Raw genomic sequence first — 25,561 nt, 5'->3', positions numbered from 1 at the left:
ACAACAAATTTTCACCAATTACTACTTCAGTGATTCACTGGTTTTACTTCGGCTATTTCTGAATCTTTGACAGGCTGCTTTTAAGATGCAGAGAAATCTATTAAGCAAAAGGTGATTTAGACAAAATGCAAAAGCTTTCATTTATGCAGAAACTTGTACTAAATAAAAGGGGCAATGTATATTTTAGCAATTCCTGTCATTTTTTTTTTCTAACTGACCTGGCATGATTAGTGGACACTGTTTGACCGGAGTTGTCAACTACTAATTGCTTTCTCATCAGCCCAATATTTAATGTACAATCCCTCTAGAACTAACTAGAACTAAAGGGAAACACTCAGAATTTTAGGAAGTTTCGGTTAGCAATCAGGTATCTTCTGGTTTTCCTAGTCTACTCTTTGTGAGGTTTATACTTCATCTTAGAAGCTGAGTGACTGTTGCTCCTTTTTGATAACCAACAAGAGGCAGCGCCTGAGACCTGTTTGGCTGCTGTCCTGGATAGAAGAGTTTGGTAGCCCTAGGGAGACGAAATTCTTCAGGCTGGGGCACGCCCAAAGAAAAGCAGCAACACCCTCTCAGCCACTACTCTGTTGCTATGAAACAAAAGACTAGGAAGGTGAGCAAAGCAGGAAGTCCCGCCTTTTAGCCCCAGTTGGCTTTGGCTCCAGCTCCCAACGCTCACGCCCACCTGCCCACTCCTTATTGGTCAGCTCCCTAGTGCCTTGCATCCTTTCTTCCATTTCCTTTCCTTTTTTACACTTTCGTTCTCGGGTGAGTCCACTCTCCCCCTTTCCCTCTGAGTCCCTTTCTATTTGGGACGCGCGGCGTGCGGGCCTTCCTTTGGGGCCATTGTGTATGGTGGAAGACGTGGACCCGGTGTGGTTGAGAGGACGGGCGCCTCCCGCCCATTGGCGCCGCCCGCTGTCTGGCGGTGCACGGGTGTGCGGGATTGGTCCACCCCCGTGCGGCCCCGCCCCCAGCCCCGCCCCACGCCTGGGTCTCTGTGTGTGTGTATCCTACAGCGGTGGGGCGTCCAGCGAGTGGTCTCCTCCTCCAGCTAATGCCGCTGCGGCGTCCCGCGGCCTTCGGGAGAGTCGGGCGGGAGGGGACAGCGGGTGTGGATTGGTCTTCACGGTAATTGTTGCGTCTCCCTGTCTCGGTGGTCTGCGCTCTGGGTTGCTCCTTCCTCGGGAGTGTGCTTCTACAGTGATTACACGCTCCCTGCCCGGGCTACCCACGCACCCTGAGCTCGTACGGGTAGAGTGGGACCCGCGCACACGCGTGTCTCTGGACAGTTACGGCGCTGAGAGGCCAGGAGGGAGGGGGGAAGGCTCGACGTTTCTTTCCGGCCAGGGGGCCCTGGGGCACCCAGGCGAGGGCCACGGAGGAGGAGGGGACAGCCCCGGCTCCCAGCTGCTGTCGCCGCCGCCGTCACAGTTTTAAGAGGGGTATTTAAAGACCGGAACCCCGGCCGGGCCCGGGGAGGTGGAAGAGGGAGTAAAGCCAGACGGGCGGCCGGGATTGCAGACAAGCTGGGAGGTGCGTCCACCCGGGAGCTGAAGGCGGAGCGCCCTAGACGGATGGGGCTGCGGGCGCTGGAGACGCGAGAGGATACTTTGTCCTTTCTCTGTCCATCTTCCTCCCCCAGCTGAGATCCGAAAGTGGCCGAGAAGGGGCCTGAGCAGGGGGAGGGGGCACAGACGTCCGGAAACAAAGCTTTGGGCAGACCCCCTACCCATCTTGGGTGCGATGAGAGGCAAGGAGCAGAACAAGTGAACTCTCGGTTCTGTGCCCACTCTTGTCAGTTTCTCACTCTCTCTTTTAAAACGGGATGTTCTGTTTGTTGGTTTATTTAGCTCTTAACTTTAGGGTAACTCCTCGCCGCGTCGGTTTAAATAGCTGTGTTCCTGTGTCCATGTTCATGTGTCCATACTTGGTGATTTTAGCGAGGAATGTCCAAGTACTGAGCCTTTGTTGACAAGAGACATGTCCTTTACGCTCCTGTAGAAAAATCCTTATGTTTATATAACTTGGCGAAAGCTAACAGTGAATGCGCGGTGTTTGGGGCTCCCCAAAACGTTTCTGGGGGCTTCAGTTCTAATATTTTCAATTGGGATTAAGGCAAGGAGGGGAAGAACATTGAGGTCTTATCTAGTGGCAGGGAACCTATGTAAATCTTTTTGCTGTTGCTACCAGTTGGGTATTAATCAAGCCTTCCTTACTTGAAATTTGAGGGGGATGCATCTTTAACACTTAGTGTTCCAAAAGCAAATCTAAGGTTATTACTCCTAAACTTGTTGTGTGTAAATATTGAGAGTGCAAATTCACACGCTATTAAAAAGTTGAATCTGGGATTCTGGATTTTGTTCTGATAGAAGAGGATGTAGGGGGCACAAGTTAACCAGGTCAGTTTTCTGTTGTGTAAATATTTTCATGACCAAGTAACTTTTCTTTTCTTTTCTTTTTTAATTCCAGATGGCAAATTCTATGAATGGCAGAAACCCTGGTGGTCGAGGAGGAAACCCCCGAAAAGGACGAATTTTGGGTATTATTGATGCTATTCAAGATGCTGTTGGACCCCCTAAGCAAGCAGCAGCAGATCGGAGGACTGTGGAGAAAACTTGGAAACTCATGGACAAAGTGGTAAGTTTTGTTTGTGTCTGTAAGTAGTCCTGTTCACCCTGGATATGGTTTCTCCAGTTTCGTTTATACAGCTAATTAATAATTATTGTTGTATCAAGGGTCTTTTGATTTGGACTAACCATTTTTCTTACATCCACTTTGTGTTTTTTGAAAAGTTGGATTCGAAGCAAAGATTTTTTTTTTTTTTTAACTTTTGTACTACTCTTCAAGGTTCAAAGTTCCTCTAGTCCATATGATTCAGATATGCAATGATTTTACTGTTGGCTGCTCTTGGTTAGTGTATGGCCATAGATAGAATAGTTTGGAAGTGTTTGTTCTATCTTATGTGAAGTTGTTAAAAAAGGGTGCAGATGAGTAATTTAAGAAGTCTCTGCTGGACCACTCATGATAACTACAATGTATGGTGTTGAGAATATTTACAGGGGAAAAAACACAGATTAGTTCTTAAGTAGGGAAGCAGTATTTGAGAGAGTTTCCATTTTCATCTTTGAGAATTCATCTTCATTAAGAAACTTTCTTGTTGTTGTTAATGGTAGTTACAGTTTCTTTCATCTATTCCATTTTGAAACAGGAAACCTTTTGATTGCACATTGTTTATCGTGAAAGGAAAATTTATGATGGAGGTGGTGGGGCTGAGAATATCAGAAAACCTCTGTGGTTTCTGCATATTGCTTTCAGGTGAATTATAACTTCACAAGAAGAAATAAAGCTGGATGTCAGAACCAGAATTAATAGTTCTTGCTTTTGAAGCAGTAGCACTATCCTCTATATGTTGGTAAACGTTTTAGCACCTTATGGTTTTATTTCCTAGACATATGGAGCTAATTATAAATTTACCTGATTTAAGGCTCTTGATACCTTTATAATTGTGGAAATGGTGGTTTAAAAAAGTATTCCTTTGTAGGGATGTGCTAAAGCCTCCATGAAATCCTATGGTAGCAGTCATCTTTGGTTTGTAACTGTGTGCAAACATTTGCCACAAAAAGCCACTGTCAGTGGTATTAGCAAATATTAGTACAGGAAGGTGATAAGATTTACTTTATTTTCATTTATCCTTATGGAAAGTACAGATAGATAGATGAATGATAGGCCTGTCATTCTGTGGCTAGTGGTGCTAAATGCAGAGCCAGAATATTTTTGCCAGATAAGTATCCTTAGTTTTGGGCTTCAGTGTGACCTATTTAAGCTCCTGCCAATTTATTCAAATTGTGATATTAAAGTGCTCCAGACAGAATGATGTCATAGTGTCAGAATGGCAACTTGCTGCTTGAGGTCAGGTTTTGATTTTAGGATTGGATACTTAAGACTGAAGAGTATGCAGTTGAAAAAATTACATATATTTGGTAGGCACAGTACTGGCTGTCTTTTGTTTTTCTAAAGAGTATGCAAGTGAAGGTCACTCGTAATGCCTAAATCAGTATTTGGGTGTAAGAGAAGGAATCCAAGGTTTTTTCTCTAACTTATCTGTTATATGAGTGGGCAAAAACATAGGTCAGAGTCTACTAGGTTGCTGCTCCTCCCCCTCCACCCTCTTCTTTGAGTGGTCAGAATTTGTACATTCGTGAATGAATGTTAGAACATCAAATGAAAAAGATTTATGTCAGGAACTGATGAAGTATAGTTAATATAAAGTCATTATTTTTGAAACTAAAAAATGTGTGTGTAATTTTGGTCTACAACTGATTGTTAAGTTTTATCCACTTTTAATTATTTCACTATGTGTTATGGTAAAATAGATGGTTATTTGATAGTTAAGCTTCTGCCATTGTTTATTTTATTAACCCTTTTGTGGGTTTGGGTTTAGCCCCCTCCATTTGAGAAACTTGACTTACAAGGAAATCTATTATCTGAAGTCTCTACTTAGTGGAATGAGGCTCTGGGTGTTGGCAAAGGTGCATCATATGGCTTTTCATTTGTCTTCATTATTTGTCAATGGTAAAAATTGTTGTGTTTACTTATGAATGCATCCGTGGGCTTTGTGGAAGGAAATTACATAAATCATTATAAAAGAGTTCAGTATGTTTATTGCTACTCTGTCACACAGTAAGAAAAAGGCATTGATAATTACTAATTGGAAATATATTTTATTTAATTGTGTGACGCAGAAGCATTCCCCACATGTGTTTATCTTTTCTTCTTTGTCAGTGGTGAAGGAAGTGGTTCGTAATATCAACATTGTCCTAGTGATTACATCAGGAACTTTATTATTAGTCCAAAAGTTAATCCCTTGACACATTACCTAACTGTTTTGTAAAATAACTGCAATAGCGTGAGGTTAGCTTGTGAATAACAGAAAATCGTAACTTTCAGTTCTCACTGGAAGTTATGTAAAAGGCAGGGTAAAGTGTTTTGTTAGCATTTTTTCTTTATGAAGCCTTTTCAACAAGGGCAGATCTTAGAAGTATAAATAAGAAAACAAGCTTTAAGTTCAGTGTGTCTCAGCTGTGTACAAAGTAAAATAACTTATTTTACAGGAGAAATGAAGCAGTCTGAGATTGTAGAAGACAATCTAGTAAGTGTGTAGTTTCACCATTTTTTGGCCTCTAGAATTTAAAACAGTCAACTGAGATTCCAGTTCCAACTAACTGTTATGTTTTCAGAGAGCATGCTTTCTATACAAGGTCACTGAGAGTGGGAGGGAGTAATTGCTCAGTTGTGTTCCTTACAAGATGTAAAGTGTTTTGTAACAAAACTTCAATTACGTAGAGTGAGCAGAGTACATTTACTGAGAAAAAGAATAGTAGCATATTCCAACAGTCAAGGAATTTGGACATATAGTCTGGCCTTAGCTCTATGTGTCAGTCAGTGTAAGTCAGTAGCTGACCCCAAACTCTTCAAGTTAGTGATGCCTATTTCATACAGTCACAGAACTATTACTTGTGAATACAGATCTGGGTTCAAATACACTTGAAATACAGAGTCTGTTCTAAAGCTATTGCAGAGATGGGGTGTCTGAAACACTTAATAAACATTTATGGAGGGCCTACTATGTTTCTACTAAGTGCTTCATACTGGGGATGCAAAGCTAGATAAGATATAACTGCGTTTGATCTGTCAAGGAATTCAGGGAACAAGCATCAGAGCCAGACATATAAATGGATAATTGCCATGAAACATGGAAAGGGCTGTAATACAGACTTACATAAAGTACAGTAGGAGCAAAGTAGAGAACAACCACCTTGTTTTTCTGGCCACTGTTTAGACAGTTGTTGTCTGGATTCTGCTGGCCCTGCCTCTAGGAACACCATTATCGCATTCTTGTTGGAAATATCGAGGTGAGGGTAAGGAAATGATTACTAATCAGTATGGTAGGAATGATAATTTATTAATGTGAGGTTCCTGAGCATGGTTTTCACAAGCATCTGATTAGCCAGGTGATAAAAAATGGAAGAAACAGTTTTCTTTCTAAAAGGTACTGAGCATATGTGGCTGCTCAGGAAATTAAAAAATAATTAATTGAAGCCAAAGAGCAAAGCAAATTGAGTACCTGCCTACGTTTTGTCTTATTGTCTTTGTCATTTTTTTTTTGAAATTACATTACTGAAAGAGTTTTAAAAGCCTTTAAAAAGCAATGCGAAACAGCTTTTTGTTGCCTTTTACCCTCAATATATTTAGTATTACATTTGTCTAGCTTGGAATATAATTCATTCCCTATCTTTATAATTTCACTGTGACCGTAATATATTTTAAAGTTCATCAATCAAAGGTACTTCATTTATTTGCAACTATTTAAAAAAATTAGAGTATTCTTTTCTAAGTTGAATTCTTCATACCTCTGAAAAACATTGCAAGTAGAGTAAAACTTAGATTTTGATGCCTAATGTTTGTGTTTGTTGGGTTTGAGAATATCATCTTCATTGGACCCTTAGGATAGGGAATATCATTTATTTGAATTATTCTTCATATATTTCCTTAAATGAAATTGTTCTGTGTTAGAAGAATCATGAGCCCTAGTAGACTTGGAGAGATAACACATTAAGTGTCTGGGCGATTTTGTTTAGTACTGAGTTAGGTTTTGAATTTGTCCTTAAATGAAGTGATTTCACAGTTAGTTACTTGTCACTTCTAGGAAAAGTTTTTGATAAAGTAAAAAACTTAAAGTAATCCTTCCAAGAGTTACCTTGGTTTATTCTTGTGGTATAGGGCATGCACTTAGCAGAAGCCTTAATCAGTTAGTAATCTTTTAATTTGTACAGAATTTTAACCATTTAGATTTTGAATCTTCTTACTTTCTTTCAAAATTCTTTATATGCTGTCTGTTGATTTCATAATTCATTTATCATCCCAACTTTAGAGAGAGAGATTTATAAATAACCATATCATCCTGTAGAATGTAGTAGTGCTATAATGTGGTATAAACAAAGTGTTGTGACATAGTATTCCATGGGGGTGAATCTTGCTTGCTGGGAGTGAAGAGTTGGTGTGGAATGCAGCATGTTGGAGGTCCTACCCAGCTATTAATTTGTATGTTTTGGGTTCCAGTAAAGTGGAGGACATATCAGGTTGAAGGAATGATGGGTAAAGGGAGATGGTGGAGTGAGAGAAGGTAAGTTAGAGGAAGATGAAGAAGCTTTGACCACTCTGTCAAGGAATTTGGACTTTGTTTGGTAGATACAGAACCATTGAAATCCTTCAGCAGAGAAGAAGTCAAGGCTGTGGTGTGATAGATGACTCTCTTGAATCTACAAAGAAAATTTAAGAGAAAAGAAACTTAAAAGTAGGAATAGTGATCAGGAGGAATTAAAACAGACTGGGCAGAAAATAATGGAGGACTAAGAATTGACCATAGGTATGGTGAGTGTTGGTTCAAATGTAGGAGGCATTTTGGAGGTAATATCTGCAAGTCCTGGTGACCCTTCAGAGACAAGCTGAAAGAGAAGGTGAAGTGAAAGTGACTTTTGAGGTTTTCACCCTACTTGATTCTGAAGGCAGTGATGCCTTTAATGATATAAGGAACATAGGAAGAAAAAGAGGAAGCTTGGGAGTTGGTGCATGTTAAGTTTGTTTTTGGCCATGTTAGGTTCGACATGCCAGAGTGAAATCCATTTTGAAGTCAGAAAATTGAATGTGCAGTTCAAGAGAGAAGTTGAAACTAGAGGTGTATGTTTGGTAGATATGCCCAGAAAGGTAGCATTTCAAGTTATAGAATAACAAGAGATTTGCAAGGCAGAGTGGAAGGTGAGAGTCAGAAAAAAAGTCAGAGATTGGAATTTTTGGCCGTGTGTCAGGTTGTATCTGTAATTAGGTGGCAATGAAGGAGAATGAATCCCTTAAGAACAGTGATGAGAGAGGTAGGAAAAGAATTAGAGCATGTTGATTTCTTGGGTAGAGACAGCTTTAATAAAGAGATAATTTCAAATTCTGAGAAAATCAAGTTCAAGTGGAGAAAACCAGGTAGGATGAAAATTTAAGAAGTCATTGAATTTTATGAGTACAGGCCACTTGATCTTTCAGAGTAGTTTCACTTATGTGATGGAGCTAGGTTAAAAAGAGTGTGTAGATTATTTAAAGATTGTTCTAAAAGTGTAACAGCTAGTGAGAGGAGAAGGTTATAGTTTGAGGGTTTGAGCAGAGTATAACTTTAAGTGTGAGTGCTATAGGAGAGTTTCATAGATTGAGGGAAAGGGATGTAAGCAGGGAATGATTTAAGGTGTAAGGGAAATAGAAATTGATAAAGCATCATCCTAGATTACAAGGGTGGGAGGGAAAGGCTAAGATGAAGTGGAAGAATAAACCCTTGGTAGAAAACTAAGTTGCTGTTAGAAGGGAAATAAGGAAATATAGAGAAGTTTTGAGGGAATTTGTAAGTTTATGTTGGGTTGTCAGGAAGTGATTTAAGGTATAACATTTAAAATGTTTAAACCATGTTTTAAAATTCTGTGTTATAGAATAAGCAATATATATATTAACCAGTCTTCTAATAATTAAGTGGGTAATAAGACATTGAAATGGAAATCAGTTCTCATCTTGTACATTAAGGTCATCCTAGAACCATGCTGTGACTTAATGATGCCAGGATGCTGTTTTTATCTACTCTGCTTGGGCACCGTATTTAAGGGTTTTTAACTTTTAAAGGGTTTTTAATTTTTTTATGGGTTTGTAATTGCGGATTTTTTTCCTAGTAATGATAGAAGCATTCTGAGAATATCTTACTAAACTTTTAGCTCTTTAACATGTTAATGTTTAAGTATTTGTTAAGCTCATATTATCTTCCAATAGCAATAACAAAAATAATTATTAAATTAAATATTCTACCTGTTAAAAAATTTCACATCATGTGAGTACCGATGTACCAATTCCTCATTAGGAGGACTGCCCTGAGCTTATTAGCTTTATTTGCTGGTTTTCTACACAAAACATTTCAGACTTTTTAAGAGTTTAAGGTAGTGTGAAGAACTTTAGTAGCTTAAAGAGTTCTTAATGATCCCCGAAAAAATTGTCAGTACCCTTGGTCTAATACTCATACCTTTGCAAAACCTACAGGGATTTTGCCATATTGTGGTATAATATAAAACATGGAAGAGGAAGAAATACCAAGAAGTAGTGACTGCCAACTATGTGCCAGGTCTTGTGCAGAGGACTTTGCATTTTCTCTTTTAAGAATAAGAACATCCTAAGAGGTTTCCAGTAGAAGAAGCTGACTAAAGGTTGTAAAGCTAGTAAATGGCAGGGCCACATCCTAGGTTTGTTGGATTCTAATGTCTAATGTTCATAGTATGAAGATTCAAGCACACTGCTCCATGGAATAATATGACTCTGCCTCTTTCCATGAGAAGTAAATCCAAAGTATCTTTACTCTCTATATTCAATATGATCAAATTCTTTTCCAAACATTGTACTAAATTTTAGGCAGATTTATTCAATATATTATAGATTTCCTATTTGTAATACTACCTTACTTCTTCTGAGAGGTTCTTCCTTTGTTCCTTTCCTCTTATTCTTTTTTCTTTTATCAAATATTTATTGCACATCTACTATATACAAGATTCTACATTAGATGATGGAGCTAGACCAGTGTGATTAGATAGGTTCTCCACCCTTAAGGAAGTTCCATTCTCATTTGAAAGAAAGATAGTGAGTAAATGAATATAAAATTGACGTTTTAATTACTACTAGTCAATTATTTAATGGTACTCCTTATATCTATCTTCTAAAGCAGCGGTTCCCAACGTTTTTGGCACCAGGAACCGGTGAGAATTTGAGAATCTAAAGCCCAATGATAATCTGAGGTGGAGCTGAGGTGGTGATGCTAGTGCTGGGGATTGGCTGTAAATATTGATGAAGCTTCACTTACTTGCCCGCCGCTCACATCCAGCTGTGCAGCCCAGTTCCTAACAGGCCACAGACCCGTGCAGGTCCGTGGGCATTGGGGACCCCTGTTCTAAAGAAACCTTCATTGAAAGCCATAAAGGGATTGGTAGTTTCCTTCAAATCCTACTATAATTAATATACTAGACTCAAAACCAATTTTATATGCTGACCTTGTTTTGCCCAACTGATACTCTATGTAGAAAGAGTTTTGTATTACTTTTATACTTTTTACATTTTATACTGTATATGGTTTTGTATTTTTGTATACTTAATGATTTGCTGAATTAAAATGGGAATAACCCAAAGTACTCATAGATGCTTTTTATCATGATGATATGCTTTTATGTAACTGTAATAGGAACCTCTTACAACATTTACATGAGCAGAGACAAGGGATTCTTTCAGGCGTTCCATACTGTCTTTAAAAAAGCGGAATATTTCACTTTGCAGGTACATTACTTGATTTAATATGACTGAATGCTCCATGAGGCGAGGTGTGCTTCATAATGAAAGTCTGCTATAGTATAGACATGATTTCCTACTGTTCAAGTTTCCATTTGTTTCAGCTGAATTTCTTTCCAATATTTTAGGGGCTGATTTGAACCTTGTTTGCAAGAAATATGTTAAGTGACCTAATACCTCTTTGTTACATTTTGGCTGAAAATTTTAGTTAAGATACAGTCGGGAAACTTTAAATGCAAGTGTTCCAAGAATAATTAATGGCTTTGAAAATTCTTATAACACTAGTAAATCCTGTGTTTATATTTGTGCCTTTGATTTGATACGGTTGAATATATATATTTTATGTATATGAATATATATTCATTACTTTATTGAAATACAAATGTAGTAAGTATAGATTAGACATATTTTTATATATGTCAGACAATGTAGACATATATATAGAGGTCTCCTTAAAAATCTTTAAAAACTTTTAAACAAATACAACGGGGAGTTGTAGACCGTTGTAGGGAGAGTGCCTGACTCTTAGGTCCAGACTCAGTGTTCTGGGCAGTAAACTCAGCTAGGTTCTACTTCTGAATTCTACTGTTGTCATGCCAGAAGGAGGGAGCTGGTCTTGGTGATCTCCAAGGTCCTCTTTAGTGATCTCTGAAATCCTTTAAGTTAATGACTATAATGGTATTTTTAGCCTAATTCCAATAATAAATGTTTTGCCTTTTAGTTAAAAAGCAGAGTTACATTGCCAATGAACCAATCCTTTCATGGACCAGTTGATGTCCTAAGAAATTCATCATTGTATAATATGGCTGCAGATTTGTCCTTTGTGTAAGCTCTTCTGTGTTGAGACCCACTTTAATTCTAAGGAGTGACTTAGACATTTCTAGAAGAGTTCTAAGTTACTTGAATCTGAACTTGAATCTCACCTTGCAGTGAGCTTGATTTTTCTCCTTAATGTATTGCTTTTAGAAAAGCAGTTTTTCTTTCCCTGGCTTTTACAGTTCCTTGCACATAGTGGGCACTCAATAAATATTTATTGAAATGAATTGAATTTGACCTGCTTAGAAGTCATAGTCCTGGTGTAGGGTTATTCATTTCTGACAGGAGCTGTCATTAATCAGAGTTTAATACTAATCTACCTGATAAACTGCATACTCAGAGGCATATGGTAGTACAGCATTGTATGTAGCAATTACCAAGTACAGATTTAGAAAACTGGCCTACAAAAGCCTTAATGAACTGACTATCCTATTTCAAATCTACTTATGCCACTCACCCATGGGTTTCCTGTACCCCTATTTTGAATGACTGCACTGACTGTTCTTTTCATATACCCTCCTCACTAGTGCTTCTCAAGCCTTTGCACACCCCTTTGCCTAGAATAGTGCTATTACAAATTTAGCTATGCTTTTCTTGACACTCCCATGTAGATGTGAGTGAGCTGCTTCATTTCTCCCCTAACACATTATACTCTCCTCCTTTACCTTACTCAAATTCTCCTGTAATTCTTTTCTAAGCCACTAGTCTTTTTCACTAGAAAATTCCTGTAGGGACAGGTTGTGATTTGTGTCTTTTCTGTATTCCCTAGGGCCTGAAACAATGCCTGACACAACATTCGTGGAATTAAAAAAATGAATCCTGAAGTTCATGTAAATTTGCAAATGGAATAAAATAAAGATTTAAATGAGTTTAGTCAGGGATCATTAATTATATGTGTCTGATTCTAATTAAATTGTGATATAGTTAAATTGTGATATACAGCCTGAGATTCAGAAGATGCAAGCTCTTGTGTTGGATTAATGACTTTTTAATAGTTCTTTAATCTTTGTAGTTTTTAGTTTCTTTTCTTTGAAAATGAATGGATTGGACAGGATCTTTACTAAGATCCCTTAGAGCAAGAATTACATTGCTCCTAAGTTAATTATAGAGAACTAGATCTCTTGTGCCAGACTCCTTGAGGAAATATATTCTAGTCATCCATAATTTCCTGGCGCAAAGCTCAGTACCTGGTATATAGTAGTTATTCAAACAATGTTACAGAATAAAGCAATAAATTCCCAGAAAGAATTACGATTTAAATAAAGCAAATGAGAAAGAGGTCAGGCAGAGAATAATAAATTAAAAATGGCTAAGATTTAAAAGAATCTATTAAAGAACAGTTATTTGGAATGTCTGAAAAAGTACCTGGGAGAAGTTTTTTATTTATCAGTGAAAATATTCACCAGTAGAGAAAATGAATTTGAAACTGCTTAGCCCCCTAACTACAAGTTAATAATTTATCAGTCTGTGACATGTACCGAGTTTTATGTTACTGAAATTAAACTGTGCCTGCAGTAGGATGTTGGTTGTAATATTTTTGAAATTGGTGCATACTTATGATACTTCTTTTAGTTTTAAGAATTGAAAAACTATATCCTGTTTCAACCATGATTTGTTAAGTCATTGACATATTTGTGACTTCATCAGTCCTTAGGGGAGAGTGAGCTTTTCTGATTATAAAAAAGTGTCACAAAGATAAAAAGTGTATAAAAGCTTCATCAGCCCTTTTAACTATACTTTTATTTTAAAAAATTGGCATTTAATAAACTATTTGCCATCTAAACCTTTTTATTTCTTTAGGAGATCAAAATAACATTTTGACATTTAAACTATGCCTATATTTTTGGGTTATTAATTTGAATACTAATATAGTTCAATCATGAAATCAAAGAAGTAATACTATTTGTGTATTATATATAAAAAAAAGTATTCCAGAATCAATCAATCAAACCATCTGCACATTCTTTTATTAATTCTGTACTGTAGAATAGATATTTCTATTTTAGGCACTGTATACAAAGAGGAGGAAGATACAAAAATGCTCTCAGTTAAAATGCCCTCAGTGAGAAATGATTGTCTTAAATTAGGGACTGATGCTTGATAGTTTGAGCAAGATTTTTCTCCCCACAAAGGATAACATGGTTGATTAAAGAAAGCCAGTGAGATAGCAAGTTTAAGAGTATCTTTTTTTTTCATTTGTTGTTTCCTTGAGTTTTGTTTGTGGTTCTTGAAATTATTATTGTTCAATAATAATAATTTGATCTTATTAGTCCACAGCTGTGGATCCATGTTTTATGGAATCCGAAATTTGGAGTGGTCCTTTTAATAAAAAAGAAAACAAATATAAAAGTACAAATATAAAATTGGGTATAAAGATAAATTTTTTTAGAACAATAAAGTCACAAAAAGCTATAAAATTAAAAAATTGATAAATCTATAAATATCAGAGAATCTCGACTGTACATTTTATACTTTGTTATTCTTCCATTGTACACATACACTTCCAGTTCTGGGTACCACTGGATACATTCAGATGACCAGATTTGATCTGGACCTCTCTTCTCCTTTGCTGGACTAGTTGGTACCATGAATACTTAAAGTATTCTTGAAGCCGTTCTTTTATCATGACTGCTAACAATAATTTTAACTAATTTTAAAAATTCCAGAAGTGATTGTGCACTTAATATGTACCGTCTGCTAAAGCAAAACTAAATGCGTCACCAACTCAAATTCTAGTTAGCCAGATTCCAGAAATGCCCATGGCCACTCCAGTGCCACCCAACAGGAGGTTAAGTGTGATGGAAAGAAAACCATCTGGAAAAAAGGCAGAAACCTTAACAGATTGTGTTTAAAATATCTTGCTCTTGAAAATTTAATGACAACAAAAATATGATGAAGGCCTTAGAAGAGAGCTAAGTATCTAAGGGACCCTAAGGTTATGCTTCACTAGCTTTTCAGTGAATCTGCCTGTATGGGTGCATTTTACCTTTAAGAGTGTTCACCTTTACATTATATATGGTTTTCTGCAGTTCCCAATGATTTCACTAAAAAATTAATTGGATGGTTTCTTATGCCCTGGTTCAAGGGATAAGAATGAGATGTGTTAATTTTGACTGAATCACATGAACATGTGGAAGTGAATATAGTAGTTGAATTACTACCTTTTCTTGCTAGCAGAAGGTATTTTCAGTTCTGCAGGCAGCCCTAAACGCTCCAGTGGTTGGGTAGCACCTGATAGAATGACTGAACCGTCATGTAACACATGTTTATAGAAGTGGGAGGTCATATGGGGAGGCGGAAAAGACTCACTCTGACCTGACACCCATTTACTACTTCATTTATTCAGTTATTAAAATCGTACCTCTTTGTTTTATTCTCCTTAGGGTTAGGAACGATATACCAAAACATTAATTAAAACCTATGAAAGCATTTTAAATGGTAGTTCAGTATAGTAAAATAATATATAAATATGAGACACTGGTTATCAGCAGAAGAGGCTTGTTTCCTCATTTTTGTTTAAAAAAGAACATTAGTGGTATACAATAATTAACATTCTGTAGTTCTATTAAGCCATAAGCAATGAAACATTTTAGAAGAGAGAATGAAAACATTAGGGGTTAAAAAGTAAAGGTATGACATAAAAAAAAAGAAACCTGAATGGAAGGAGAAGAAAATAGGATTTAATTGTATTAAGATGCAAATATTTGTCAGTTCTTTGTAGATGGACATTAGTAATTTTAAGATCAAAATTTATATTATGGAAAGCGAAGAAATAGTACATATTTCACTAAGTTTCCCAGCTTTTTTATGGAAGAAAGTGTTGTGATTCATATGAAATATTTTATTTTTGTCTTTATTTTTAGGTCAGATTGTGCCAAAATCCCAAACTTCAGTTGAAAAATAGCCCACCGTATATACTTGATATTTTACCTGATACATATCAGCATTTGCGACTTATATTGAGTAAATATGATGACAACCAGAAACTTGCCCAACTCAGTGAGAATGAATATTTTAAAATCTACATTGATAGTCTAATGAAAAAGTCAAAACGGGCAATAAGACTCTTTAAAGAAGGCAAAGAGAGAATGTATGAAGAACAGTCGCAGGACAGGTAAGAATATTTCAAATTTTATTTCTCTTAGTGTTAAGGTCATTTATGTTGCTTTTTGCTTCACAAGTAGCATAAATGTCACCATGTGTTTGTTTTGGGGGAAATGTCATTTCATTTGTATATTTGCTTTTCACATTATTTAGACCTTATAGTTTTATATAAATTTATGATACTAGTTCATGAGATAGTGTTCTTATTTTTAATAGACATTATATTTTAGAGCTGTTTTAGATTTACAGGAAAATTACTCAAAGCAGAGTTTCCATGTACTCCTCCCTCACCCCACATGCAGTTATTCCTATTACTTTCTAGCAAAGTGTGGTACATTTGTTAAAACTGTGAACGAATATTGATACAGAATTATTAACTGAAGTTCATTCTTTATGTTAGGGTCCCCTCTTTGTGTTGCACAGTTCTATGGGTTTTGACAAATGTATAGTGTCATATATCTATAGTATCATATAGAATAGTTTACAGAATCATATAGAATACTTTCACCATTCTAAAAATGTCCTGTGCTCCTCTCTATGATTTTACTGTCCTGAGAAAGTCATAAAGTTGAAATCATATCAAATGTAACATTTTCAGACTGGCTTCCTTCACTTAACAATATGCTTTTAAGGTTTCCCCATGTCTTTTCATAACTCGATAGCTCATTTATTATTATCATTGGATAATAGTTAATTACATGGTATACCACAGTTTATCCATTCACCTACTGGCAACTATTGATAAAGCTGCTATAAATATTCATATGCAGATTTGTGTGGGCATAAGCTTTTAGCTTATTTGAGTAAATACCTTGATCTTACGGTAAGCCTATGTTTAGTTTTGTAAGAAACTCCCAAACTGTCTTTCAGAGTGGCTGTGCCACTTTGCATTCCCAATGGTGATGAATGAGCATTTCTGTTGCTCCATATCTACCAGCGTTTGATATTGGAGACACAGTCTTGATTGAATGTGTGTGTGTGTCATAGATGTGGGTGGGAGATGTGGCTTCAGTTCCCAGTGAGAAACTGGAGTGGGGTGTCAAAGACTGCAGTCATATTAACTGACTCATTTTATAGCCAGAATTCTTGACTTAGAGTTTGTTTTTTGGCTATTTCAGGGTTAAATTTTAGATCTATTTTAAAGCAAATAAAGAAAATAATAGAGCTTTTCATTTCTGGGATATTTTAACAAAAACTAGAATATTTACTGATAATGATAGTCTATTTAGCTGTCAAAACTGAAAAACTAATTAAAAAATATAATGTCTTAACATATTTAAGGAATTTTAGTTTAAGACACTTAATCGCTATAGATTTTAGTTTCCTTATTTATAGAAAAACCTCTAAGAAACTGCCAATTTTTTTTCAGATTGGAAAAACTAGCCTAATGAAACATAGGATTGTATAAGAGAAAATTTAGTTATCTAGGTATTTAGATTCTGAAGTTGTCTGTTAGTACCAGCCAAATAAATAACCCAGAGTGAGTAAAACCATCAAATTCAAACGTAGAAAAACCCTCTACCAAATGTAAAATGGCATAAATGTTTACTTGTTTATAGTTTGCTCTCTAAATTAGTGATGAAACCTAAGGTAATCATAGGACTCTAACCACTTATGTAACTGGGCCCATCGCTTAATATTCTTGGACCACAGTTTACACATCTTGAAGGTGGTAAATCTTCCAATTGCCTTTTACCTTTAAGCTCTAAGACTCCAAGACTACCAAAGGGAATTCGAATTGCCACAGGGAGCCAGATGTAAGGTAGATAGATATCATAGAGACCATTTCTTATTATAGACCTTTCAAGAATGGCCCATGTTAAGGGAAACCAGATGTTTATATTTAAAACTATATTTTCACTTTGTAGTTTCTCCATTGAGCTAATAAAACTAAGTCGTTTTAGAAATATATTTATAGTTCTTATTTAGATTTAGTAGTCCTGAAGTTCTTCCTGATCCAGCAAGGTAATACATTCAGTTTTCCATTTTAGGGTATCAGGACAGTGAGAAGGTATGCAACTGCTAGGTCTAGGAATTTGAGTTGATACAGGGTTTTAACTGGATGTCCTAATACATTGTGTGGTAAACTTGTATCTTACTTTTACATCATCTTTAATAACTTCAACCATTTTCTAACTCATTGGATATAACAACCATTTCATTTATAAATTTTGATATTTTGTGTTTTTTATGTGGGAGCATATCCTGGGGAATTCTCTATAAATTTTGGTTTATTGTTCATAGATGAGGATAGTTTGCATCACATTGAGGCAGCTCTTTAAATTATGTTTTAAGTGTCCAAGTAAATTTTGTCACTCTCCTAAATTCAACCCTAAGACAAAAAGTTTGTTAGTTTCTGTGCTGGTATAGCTTATTCCTAACTGGATTTTACTGTTATTAATGTCCCATTTTCTGATAGTGTTCTGTGGCCAGCTGTGTTTATACAAAACTTTATTTGATAAATATCTAATCATCATTTATAATATACCATTCTTACTACACTGTAGTAAGAATGGTATATTATCAATAGTAAGAATGGTATATTATCATTTATAATATACCATTCTTACTATTGTTGCACTGTAACAAGGACATAGATTTTTAATTTATGTTTCTTTTGATAGTAATATATTTTTACACATTTGCTTCTAGCTTCTCTTAGGATTCCATATGCCAACTGAGGCAAAAGTGTGCCATTGTATATGGAGCTCTTGGGTGTTTTGTTTTATAAAATATATATAAAAATCTTCTTAGAATGTTCTCATGGTTTTAGGCAACAGAATATTCTATTTAGTAGAATGACTGTTAGCTAACATGTATGACGAACAATTGGGAATATTATAAATTCTCTGAACAATCTTTTTTTTTATTCTGAAAATAATGTCACTAAGGACGTTAATATTATTAAGCTAAAAATGAAGGACAGTAATAGTAGAAATAGTAATTTGGAGTTAATTGACTAAACTAGTAGTGCCTTTAGTGATTTGGTACTTTATTGAATAAAATGGTGCTGGATGAGACCATGAATCAAAATATTTATTTTAATGTTCCTGTTGTATAAAAATAAACTTCTTTGTGGATTTGTTTTAAATGTAAGGGCAAATGGGAAAAATTTAGTTATCAAATTTTGAACTAGCTCTGTTTAATTGATTGCTAAAATATGAGTAGCCTGAATTTTTAAAGCAATTTCACATACATGTGATAAATATAAGAATAGAAAAGTAAAGTAAATCTAACAAATGGCACGCAGTGTATTTCCTGTGTAGAAGGCGAGAGGTAGAAATTATAGTTAGATAAATTCATTTGCTACTGAAATAGATATTAAGGGCACATAGTGCAAGCCTGTCGCTTTGAAAATGGGTGGACTGATTTCTGGTAGAAGCAGGCTGCGTGCCTTACTTGACTTTTACAGTAAACCTCTTCCTTCTCTAGTATCACTTTTCCCAAGTTTTTTTTTTCCCCACAAACAATTGAACCTCACACTAAGTTGGTGCTTCTCCAGCTGAGTGTCCAAACCATTCTGTGCTGGCATTTCTGGGAAGAGCAATTCAGTGATTTTTGGCACACGGAAAGTTTTTGAGCATATGTGTGGTGTAGGGTTTGGGAATCTTGTAGAGAAAGTAGAATTTATAGTTTCAAGCACAAAGAAGAGGAGAAATTTTATATTACATTGCTTAAAGTTTTAGTGGCAAAAGAAAAATAGGTGTGAAGGAAGTTTGTTATAGCTGATTAACGTTAATACTGATGGAGATGCCTTCAGTGATTTGAGTGGCAGTTTTACTGGATGACCATTTTGATAGTAAAATGTACTCTTTCATATAAAATGTTATGTATTAATCACCAGCCCTACAAGGCCTGGTGTTGGACAATGTTTTTAAGAAGACGTAGAGGTGATGGCCTAGTGATATTCAGATTTTCCATATTTTAGAACTGCTTCAGTGAACCAGAGTGCTACAACCCATTTTTTCCTCCCACACTCTGGTTTATAACCGCTGAAACAAAACCAAAAGTCAACTGAGGTGGAAAATAGCTCTTCGTTTGATAACCTATCTGTGAAGAAAATAAAGGCTTTTTAGATATTCATGCTAGGGCACAATGCATAGATGTCTCATTATTATTATCATTTCAAAGCCCTAGACCATTTCTTACGCACATGTGTTGTAGAAAACAAATCATAGTTTGCATAGCTTGCATAATAATATTAATTCCAATTAAGAGGTTTTTTTTAAAAGTAAGTTAAAATATGTTATAAAAAAATAGCTCTACAACATACTAGCTTTTATTTAAAATCTTTCAGGAAAAAACCTTTTTCTCCATTGACTGAACAAACAAAAATGTATAACTTGTTACATTAATAAAGTGTCTTTCCCCCTAAAGGATTACAAATCACTGTGCTTGATGTTTGTATCTGTGTTGTAATTCATGAGAGAGTATACCAAAAACATTTGGAACTTATATAGTAAAGATACATGGTTAAGTTAAAAGTTGAGTCAAAAACATTAACTACAACAATAACAATAAAAGCAACAACAAAGCACAAAGCTGCAAACAAACCTATCTTCTTACCTCATACTGCTATATGACCAACATTGCTTTGGCATTATTGTTGCATTTAATTTAAATGTTTAAATTCATATAAACACAAAAGATGTTGATTACATGGTCATTGAAGTAGTTTTGAAATTCCTCATGAATGTTCAGTTTAGCTACATAAAGAGATTGACCTGATTGCAAAATCGGGGCTTTATGTAATAGTTTTAATTATTACTGGACTTCATGGGTTAATGGCCTTATTTATAATGTTACTTAGTTCCACCTTTTCTTATAGGCAGCTCTGTTACATTGTGAGAAGGAAATGAAGAAAGTGTGCTGTTGAACTGAATGCAGGAATCTCATGCTCTGATGCCATTTCTGTTCCAAGTGTTCTTTGTAACCTTGGTCAATTTCCTGACTCCAATCTATGTTTTTTCAGCCTTTAAATTATTTTCTGGGTAGTCACAGTATTTTCTGGCTCAGATATTTCAACATCATAAAAGGAAGATGTAGTTTGTTTCAGACTAATGCTGCTGTTGCTACATTTGTCTATTAAATACTTTTTCAAATTCAGTAGTAGTTTATAATAATATAGTTTTTGTTATTACAGTAGTCATTTGTAGGAGAATTAGTCTTAGGGTTATGTCTTTTATAAATAACTTGTGCACTATTGAATACATTCCATTCTATGAAATATCTATTTAATGATGCATGAGAGAGAATAGTTTGCACTCATTTTAAAAATAATTTTACATTTAAAAAATTAGCATTGTTTATTTCTCTTATTTACAAATGGTGAAAATTGCAGTGCTTTTGCATTTCATGAGGACAAAGGACAACTTACAAGTAGAACAATATGATTTCTAAATAAATCAAAATAGGTTACTGACCTTTTCTGAGCCTAAGTATTGTAATATAAACATACACAGTCGTGGTTATTTTCATTTTCAGTGGAAGACTAGAGGAATCAAAAGGTTAATTTTCAATATTTTAAAATGGTAATATATAACTTCGATTCAGAGGGCAAATCATTTTAAGCAGAACTGTGTCTGCCAGATAGGAAATGGAGTTTTCTTTAGAAAACCTGAACATCTTTCTGAGATTGACTTCATAAATGAATAAAAAGTATATTGTCTTGATGAGAATGCTTTTATTCGTATTTCAAACATGTGGGAGATGTGAATATACTTTTCTAGTTTGAAAATGGAGGGGCTTAGTTCTTTAACACACTATGAAAATAGAAGCCCCAAGAAAGTTATTTAGACAATTGTTTTCAAGTTAAACAAAGGGAGTCTGTTAGAGTGGGCAGGTGAAAACTTGAAGAATCTTTGACTGTTAAGCACTTTATGGCTAACTGTATCCATGCTGCTTTGCTAACCAGATACAAAGTAATTTTCTTATTGATTTTCATGTAAGTGAAAAGTGAAAGGGGTTTCCCCAGCAGTTTCTTCTTTAGGGTACATTTTTAAAATACAAAAGGATACAAATTATTCAACTATAACTTAAAACTAAATCCACTGTTTTTAAATAAAATATTTACATTTAATCCATTTATTTGCTATTTATTTTACTTACTTTTTTTCACCCCTGTCTTAATACCATTTAGCCCCTAACTCCTAGCTTATTAGCTATTAAATTAATTGCAATTTATTTAATTTCCTTCCAGGTCAAATCATATATTATACACACATGATATTTTGATTTTAAGATTAAAGAATTTTTTTTTTATTGCAGTTTAAAGTGTATCAAATGTTTATAAATTCCTGAGCATGATAACCATTGTATTGTAAGATAGTAAGCCAACTTACAAGACTCAAGTGAACTTGGCTTTATGGTTGAATACCTTCTATGTTTTCAGTCTTATGGCAGGCAGCTTATTAAAATTGATGTTTTCCTTTCAGTAAATATCTGGTGACATTCAAAATTGATAATTAAAATCCAGAAGCACTTAAGAAAGAATGCCTGTTTTTAGTTTCATAATAACAATACTCCCACAAAGAAGGTTGATGAATGATGTTTTTCAAGTGGCAGATTTGTTATTTAAAGAAAGCTCCTTTGGCAGTTTCTTACAAAACTAAATTAAAGTCTGTTTATAAAACAGACAAGCTGCAGTGATAATCCTATAGCCTGAGGAATGCTTGAAATCTAGCCCTAGAAGCATCTTTTTTCAACCAGAGTTTTAACAAAGGAGTGGAGTTTCCTGGAATCTAAACAGATTAACATCCAGCACTAATTGGGTAGGTCATAAAAATGTATTGATGTCTGACTATTTTGAAATAAAGTGCTTCAGAAATTACTCTTTTCTAAGCCCATTTTAAGTATTACTCTTTAGTCTTTTTAAAGCATGAGTTCTTGTTTGAGTGTATTTATATACATATAGTTTGTTGGATACACATATGAGGTCATTACAAGATTCAAATAATAGAGATTGAAGTTGCTCGCTTTGTTTAGTTGAACCATTAAACTGAAAGATAATTTAGATTTATTACTGAACTGTATTGCTTTTAACGTCTGATCATGTGATTATGTAATCACAGATATGTGACTGCATTAGTTTCCTAGGACTGCTGTAGCTAAGTACCACAAATTAAGTGACTTGAACAATTTATTTTTTAAGTCGATTCACCGTTCCGTAGTCTAGAAGTCTGAAATGAAGGTGTCAGGAGGGCTATTCTCCCTTCCAACCCTCTAGGGCCGGATGCTTCCATGACTCTTTCAGCTTCTGGTAGCCCCATACATTCCATGGTTTGTGGCAGCATAACTTCAGTCTCTGTCATCCCTGGTGTTCTCTTCTATGTGTGGGCGTGTTCAAATTTTTCTCTTCTTATAAGAACACTGGTTATGTTGGATCAGGGCCTAGCCTAATGACCCTATATTAACTTTATTACATGTACTAAAACTCTATTTTTAAATAAAGTTATATTCACAGGTAGGGTTGAGATTAAGATTTCTTTTTAGGGACACAATTCAACCTGTAGCAGTGATAAGTATGGCAGTGTAAAATTTATACTAAAGAGAAGAAAACTGAAACTCACTAGAGTGTCTCGTGAAAATGTGAAAACCTTGGTAGAAGATAATGCCAAACAAAATTACTTAAAATTATTTTTAATGACCTGTAACTCAAATATTTTTTACAGTTTTTCAGGTTTATAATAAAAAGCATGGTGAATTAATTTATTAACTTTTAGACATACATTGAAAAGCATGGTGAATCCAACTTTTATCAATAATAAAATTTTCATATACATTGACATAAGTGAATTTATAAGTACCTTATAATGTAACAAGCATTCTTGCTGATTTTAATGTATAAAATGCCATCTCTCTTTGGAAATTAATACTATAAGTGTGTATATTTAATTAAAAGTTACTAATAGCCCTGATATCCTCAATTAAGAATTCCTGTTTTCTTCTTTTATTTTGTGTTAAACTCTGGAGGATTAATTAAAATAGTTAAATATTACTTATGCCATCATTAAATCTGTTTACAAAGATTTCTGTATTGTAAATTAAGAAAAAAGAGGTGGGAGATGTTTTCTGTTTGGTAGCATAGAGAAGGGTACACTTCACATCACTTTGTGTCCCTAATACTAAGATAAAAAGTATAAATATGATTTCAAATTAATATTTTAGAGAATCAATTCAAAGATTTCAGTTTAAACAAGAGTAAATAATTGTCTCTAAAAATGACATGTTGACTGGGTTAAACCAGGGGTCGGCAAAGTGTACGGCGCTAGCTAGTAAATACTTTAGACTTTGCCAGATGGTCTCTGGCAACTATTCAACTCTGCCTTTATCATTAGAGAAACAGACATAGACAATATGTAAATGAATTGGAATGGCTGGGTTTTAATAAAACTTTATTTACAAAAACATGGTAGACTAATTTGGCCTGTAGGCCACAGTTTGCCAGCTCTTGGCTTAAAATATGAATCTAAATTTTGGATGGTAAAATATTTAAAATGTTTTGTCAGTATAGGCTGAATAAATAAGTTTCATCAATTGGGAATGTGTTTGGCTAAAAGTAACAATATCTGACCAACAGTAGTTTATATATATAGATGTGTGTGTATTTGTGTGTATGTGTATGTAAAACTCAGTGACGCTGTCAGACATCCAGGCTCTTTCTGGTTTTATAGTCTTGCTTAGTGTTTGGGCTTGTCCTCATTCTAGTCACCTTACGGTTGTAGAATTCCTGCTGCAGCTCCATATTTTTTAAGGCTACAAGACTGAGGAAAGAAGGGCAGCACCACATATGCCTGTGTTGTTTTCATCATTGATCAAAAAGCTGTCTTGGAACCTTTCCACCTGACTCGCTCCTTCCAGCAAATTTCTCTTAGGTCTTCTTAGGCCTGAAAAAATGTGGTGTCCAGAATAGTGAAAACTTATTTTTTGTTTACAGCGGAAAAGAAAAGCTTTATTAGAAGGGAAAGTACACGTCCACATGTGGAAAGGGGCCTGAGCAAGAGAATCGTAACTCAAAGCTGTGAAAACTTTTTGTGTGCATTTTTTTTCTATCCTTGTTGGCTTTCTATGAAAAGAAAATATTTAAGAATGAAAGAAAGAACAAAAATACTAAGACAGTTTCATTTCAGACTCATTATTCTAAAAGAGAAAATTCTGTTTTCTTTTTTTCTTGAATATTACCTTGTTCTTTTAAATTTTGACTACTGTAAACTTATGTTTAGACCCAAATAATAGAAAGCAAGTAATTAGTAGGTAAAGAAGATTGAAATTATGTTTTATAAGAATTATACCATCTTTGTTATCAATGTCTGTACCTCAGAGATAAGTGGTAAATGTTCCACTTTTCTATCTAGAGAAGCTAAATTGAGTGGAGGTTACATGACTTGACAGGAATTGTATATATTCACGTGTGATATGTTTCTAAATAATGTCTCATTACCAGTTGGCATGAGTGAACGTGTAGCTGTTGGCATCAAGGGTATCAGCATTGTAAACCTTTTTCAACTTTATTTTAGGGAGGACTCATTAGAACAGTTAGCATATTTTATATTTGTGAAAATGACGTGTTTTCTCATCTTTATGAAACCAGTATTAATATTATATGTCAAATGGTCAGTAAATGCAACTTTTTTAAAAAAACAAGACAGCTTATTCATTAAATAAATTCAGAGCTATTTATTTAAAGCTTCATTTCTCAAGCATGCCTTTTTGTGTCTGTCTCTCAATTTCAGGGTGTGTGTGTGTGTGAGTGTGAGTGTGAGTGTGAGTGATGTTGCCTGTGATTTTTTTTAAGCTTTTAATATTTCTCTAGATGAGCAAAGTTTTTTTTTTTTTTTCTTTAAGGAAATAGGAAAGATTACATAAGTATTTTCTTTCTGAAATATATTACCGAAAATAAAATTTGGCTTATTTTGCAGATGCTGCAAACACTTCAATTTTTATTCTAAAAGCTTTTTATTATCCCATAAAAAATATCGATTTTTTTTATGATTGTAACAACACGTGGAACTGTCAAATTTATTCTTTTCCAGAGATTTCAGGAAACTTTAATTTGACTAAAGCTCTCCATTCTGGTTAGCCAGGTCTCATGTATCTCTGATTAAAGTAGTTTTGCGTGGATTCACGTCCTAAGAAACAACAACTTCTTACCAATTTATTTTTGTGAGTGTTTTTTGCTGTATAATTCTAATTTTTGTTTCTTCTCCCAACAGTTGAATATGTAAAAATT

At 34.9% G+C, this 25,561-nt stretch overlaps 1 protein-coding gene across 7 annotated transcripts in view; it reads left to right on the top strand.

Annotated features, from left to right (window-relative positions):
* The first annotated feature begins 743 nt into the window (after positions 1–743).
* The window catches only part of CBLB (Cbl proto-oncogene B), a 200,487-nt gene continuing 175,669 nt past the window's right edge, over positions 744–25,561 (top strand). For 2 of the 7 annotated variants that reach the window (XM_039856925.1, XM_039856924.1), the window contains exons 1-3: positions 976–1,131; positions 2,473–2,640; positions 15,093–15,343. In XM_039856925.1, the coding sequence (XP_039712859.1) occupies positions 2,473–2,640; positions 15,093–15,343 (419 nt within the window). In that variant the 5' untranslated portion in view covers positions 976–1,131. Of the gene's footprint in view, positions 769–975; positions 1,132–1,385; positions 1,537–1,575; positions 1,754–1,773; positions 1,798–2,472; positions 2,641–15,092; positions 15,344–25,561 lie in introns of those variants that run through there. The other 5 variants (XM_039856929.1, XM_039856926.1, XM_039856930.1 and 2 more) reach the window with 5 other exon arrangements.

Source organism: Pteropus medius, unplaced genomic scaffold, assembly GCF_902729225.1.
Source record: "Pteropus medius unplaced genomic scaffold, Ma_sr-lr_union100, whole genome shotgun sequence".
Classification (NCBI taxonomy): domain Eukaryota; kingdom Metazoa; phylum Chordata; class Mammalia; order Chiroptera; family Pteropodidae; genus Pteropus; species Pteropus medius.
The sequence above is the reverse complement of the archived record's forward strand: the minus strand, read 5'-3'. Positions and strand labels throughout refer to the sequence as shown.